We start from the raw sequence: 4,536 nt of genomic DNA, 5'->3' as shown, positions 1-4,536 counted from the left end.
ACTCTACTCCGGTAATATTGGATCAAAACCCCTTCTGGATGCATCTATTCTGCCATAAGAAAATGTTTCTGCCATCCCATATCTCATAACAAAGAAACTGCCTAACCATGTCTCTAATCTTAAGCAATTTTTGGGGTTTTATGAATGTTATTTGCATTTTAGGCTTTAGCAAATGAGAATAGTAACACTTTGCAAAGAGGGTGATGCAATTTTTAAATTGATTATCAATGGCTATTGGTATAACTTTAGTTTAAATTAATGAAATTGAAATCAATGAAGATCATAGGCTTGGTAAAAAATTAATGTCTGTTCTATGAAAGTCCTTTATTGTTGTTTGGATTATTTTTTGTTTCTTTTCATGCCAACATGGTCTATACTGTGACCGATGGAATTGAGAGAATTTAGTTGAATTCAAGGCGACAACCCTCCTTAAAATTATTAGACAAGAAGAGATTAGTTTTTATGAAGTAATATTTGCTGCCTCTTATTGCTTGAGCCACAGCTTAAATACAACTATGACAAATTCATCTAAAGTTACTAACTCTTATTGCTTGAGCCATAGCTTAAATACAACTATGACAAATTCATTTAAAATTGAATACAATTTCAATTTATATTTTTGGGTGCAGCACATCACACTTAGAAATCCTAATTTACTAAGGTTTAGAAACCCTTTTTTTTTTGGTTATTTGTTGGCTTATAAATTGTATCCATTTCTTTTATGTGTTTCTATATAGTTTTGTAGGCTCTATTCAGTACTGTTAGTGGAAGCAATTGGACTTATTCGGTGAGTTTGCTAAAGGAGCTTATAGGTATTGATATAAATTTCATGTAAAATTATGAGTGGTGTTAATGCATTCACTTAAAAGTGATTGTCTATTCAGTACTATTAGAAATAATTCTTACTGCTGGCTAGGTCATGTAATTAATTGGACGTGGACATAAAAGAAATCCATTTATGAATGAGGAGGAGGAATACATGTTGCGTACACACCTTTTTTTTAGGGTTTAATTCATTCAACTGACTACCTACTATTGTATTTTACTTTTAATTCTTTTTTCTTCAATCCTTTTATGATGGTTGCTGTTGAAAGGTAGAGATAGAGTTTTTTTCTTTTTTCTTTTTTTTTTTTTTTTTTGGTTATTTGTTGGCTTATAAATTCTATTTAGTTCTTTTATGTGTTTCTATACAATTTTTTAGGCTCTATTCAATACTATTAGTGGAAGCAATTGGACTTGCTCGGTGATTTTGTTGGAGGAGCTTACAAGTATTGATATAAATTATTATTATTTAAAAAAATTCATCAATTATTAATATACAATGAATCTCTAGATGCAATCAAAAGAGAATTGGATGTCAAATTGTAGAATAAATTTCATGGGTTTGGTTGTACTGAGGGTGTGGGGTTAAGTTTGAAATATAACAACAAATCGAACCCAAAAATAATTAACTAACATTAGGGTGATTAGTATTTGTTTGTCTTCATTGGGATAAGAATTTGTTTCTCTTTCGAAAATTGAGACTGCTAAGTTTATGATTTTGAAAGCACTGATTAGCTTAATGCCTAAGATAGTAATCAATATATAGTGTATGTTGTCTCATTTTAGTGATTTTAAGCATTCTTTGTTAGAAAGGTTGTTTTAGATGGAGGCAAATAAACCTAAGTTTGAAAGAAGTCAAACTAGAAGTCTTTTTCGGATTTGCTATTGGCTTCTCACAAGAGTTTGATAAAATTCTTAAATAGTGTTCATATGGTATGATTTTTTTTCCCACATAAATTAGTTCCTAAATCCATACTAGAGCTTTCTATCTCCAATTCCCTAAACTTTTAAATTCTAAGTTTGGAAAGATTCTACCCCTTGCTAATTTTTTTCAAGTTATTTTCTCAAGTCTTCTGGTATTGAAATTTATAATATAATTAAGCCTTTTAATCTCATCTCTTGAGACTGTGTACCAAGATATACTTTTTAGGTAGTTATAAGCCAACATGAATTTATTTATCTTTTGAGACCATATAAGCCATCATGAATATTATTTCTTTTCAATCATGCTCTGGTAATCCAAAGAAGAAAAAGTTCATTACGCAAGACCTGTATAACATTTTTCCTTCAGGCAATGGTGTGACTTTAAATTTAAGATATTTCATACATAATTTCATCTGCCTTGATACTATAAATAAATTACCACTTTTCTAAAAATCGCAAATTGTTAGAAACTAATAAATTTAATCATTCAATCACAATTCTTAATTGCTCTTTCTGAAATCCTATTGCAAGGAGGGGGGAGAATATTGTCCAAAGAATGACGGAAAACCAGTAGTTTATTCACGTGATTTCAAATCAATATCTAATCTAATACTATATATGTAAAAGCAGAAGTTAAGAGAAAGTAAGGCCCTACAATTAAGGATGTTAGGACATGTAGGACAAAACTCCACTTAAAAATTTGCCACATTTCTAGAAAAGAACGCAAAAAAATAAAATAAAATAAAAAGGGCAAAAGATTGTGACTTTAAAACATTAAGCGTATCAATTTCATTCTTTGAATTCGATTACATTTTCCTTTTTTCTTCAATCCTTATATGATGGTTGCTATTGAAAGGTAGAAATGCAGTTATTTTTTGTTTTTTGTTCCCATGCCTCGCTGCTTTTTGGAGACAATAAGTTCAGGGTTGGGAGAAAATGATCCTAGGATCTCAAGACGTATTTCATATTCTTAAAAAAAAAAAATTGAAAACTTTTTGGATTCTAAAAATTTTCGAGGACTACCCATTCCCCATCTTATATTTGAATTTGCTTTTAGCATTAACGGATTTAAACCAACGATAGAGTAAGTCACGTGTACGGTGACATTGCAAGAAAGCTTATGTCACCAATTCTAACGATCTATCTTCTTTTTATCACTTCATCTACCAGCTGGCAATTGAGCCAACGTAAGTGCACTTATCACTACTTTTGAGTCCTTATCAGAGTCCCTACTGTACGTATCACTGTACTTAGCATTCTTCACAATTATCACACAAAAGCTAAAAGATGAAGTAATCCATGGCGAAATTCCTAGTGAAATCATGAACAATATATTTGGATATCAGATTACCGATATCAATCTTGATACAATTTCGGACATGATAGATCTCATTATTTGAAATGAAAAAAAAAAAAAAAAAAAAAAATCTACGGTGGAATTGCTTAACAGAGCCAAGCACCACTGAACTCAATGCGCTTCATCATCAGAATCCGATGATAATGGAACAGCGTTGAAGAAAGTAGCGTTGAATAAAGCAGCAGTTGGATCTTTGCACGAAGCATCATGGTCAGTGGTAGGGCTGGAGCTTGGACCGGAGCCCGATGCAGCAATGGCAGTGGTTGGGCCGGAGCTTGGACCGGAGTCCAAAGTTGCATGGCAACCGGAGTCTGTACCTGCGACCAAAGCAGCATGATCGGTGGTAGGATCGGAGGGTCCATCGGAGCCCAAAGCATGGCCGGTAGAACGTTCAGAGTTTGGACCGGAGCCCGCAGCTTCATGGATAGTAATAAAATCGGAATTTTGACCGAAGCTGAAAGCAGCATCGGAGCTTCTACCGGAGCCCAAAGTAGCAACGGAGTAGAAGCTCAAAGTAGCATCGGAGCTTCTACCGGAGCCCAAAGCAGCATTGGAGCGTCCACCGGAGCTTCTACCGGGGCCCAAAACATGGCGGGTGGAATGATCGGAGTTTAGACCGGAGCCCGCAGCAGCTTGGACAGCAATAGAATCGGAGTTTTGACCGGAGGCTGAAGTAGCATGGCCACCGGAGCCCGAACCAGTATTATGACCGCCGCCAGTATTAGGAGCGCTGTTTGCTTGGGTATTATTAGCGAAAGCGGAGGCGGCAGTTAAGGCTGGATCAGGATGGTACATTATCGTAAACATGTAGGAGGTAAGAGCACCGATCAAAGTGGCAATCACGAGAGACACATAGTAATAGGGATGAGTAACACAGTCATCGTGGTCACCCATGGAGGAGGAGAGAATTTGGGAAAAGAGTGAAAGTTGTAGTAACTGTGCGAAATCCATTGTAATGAGAATTTTGGCGTTATCCGTACATATATAACTAAACGAAGATATTTGAATCTTCTGGATTCGTAGGGAATTATAGGATAGTGCGCGGCACAGCTGTACTCCTTACAACACGTTAGTGATTTACATTTTACAGTATATCGGAATATCAGAATCAAAGAAATGATTTGTTGGATTAGTATATTTGGATTAGCATATTTGTTATTGTCATTGTAGACCAGAAATGGTATGCATGCATGCAAGATGAAACAGATAATTAATTAACTGTGTGTTACGTAGATGGATTAGATTACTACTACTTCTTATTCTTTGTTTTGTTTTTATTTATAAATTAATCCACAAGGACGCACACAGACTATTAATCAAAGACAAAAAGAGATACCAAAGAGACTGACAAAAATAATAATAATAATCACTCACTCAAAATATTATTTACGTAATTCGGCAATTTATCTACGTCCACGAAGTTACAGAGATTT

The 4,536-nt window shown here is 34.6% G+C and overlaps 1 protein-coding gene across 1 annotated transcript; it reads right to left on the bottom strand.

Moving 5' to 3' along the window:
• Nucleotides 1-3,214: 3,214 nt before the first annotated feature.
• Nucleotides 3,215-4,054, bottom strand: LOC126719956 (uncharacterized). Its single transcript, XM_050422452.1, has one exon. It carries the CDS (start codon nt 4,052-4,054, stop codon nt 3,215-3,217), a length of 840 nt encoding a protein of 279 aa, XP_050278409.1.
• Nucleotides 4,055-4,536: the final 482 nt, after the last annotated feature.

This window comes from Quercus robur, chromosome 3, assembly GCF_932294415.1.
Source record: "Quercus robur chromosome 3, dhQueRobu3.1, whole genome shotgun sequence".
NCBI lineage: Eukaryota > Viridiplantae > Streptophyta > Magnoliopsida > Fagales > Fagaceae > Quercus > Quercus robur.
Note: the sequence above shows the minus strand (reverse complement) of the source record. Positions and strands in the feature narration are given on the sequence as shown.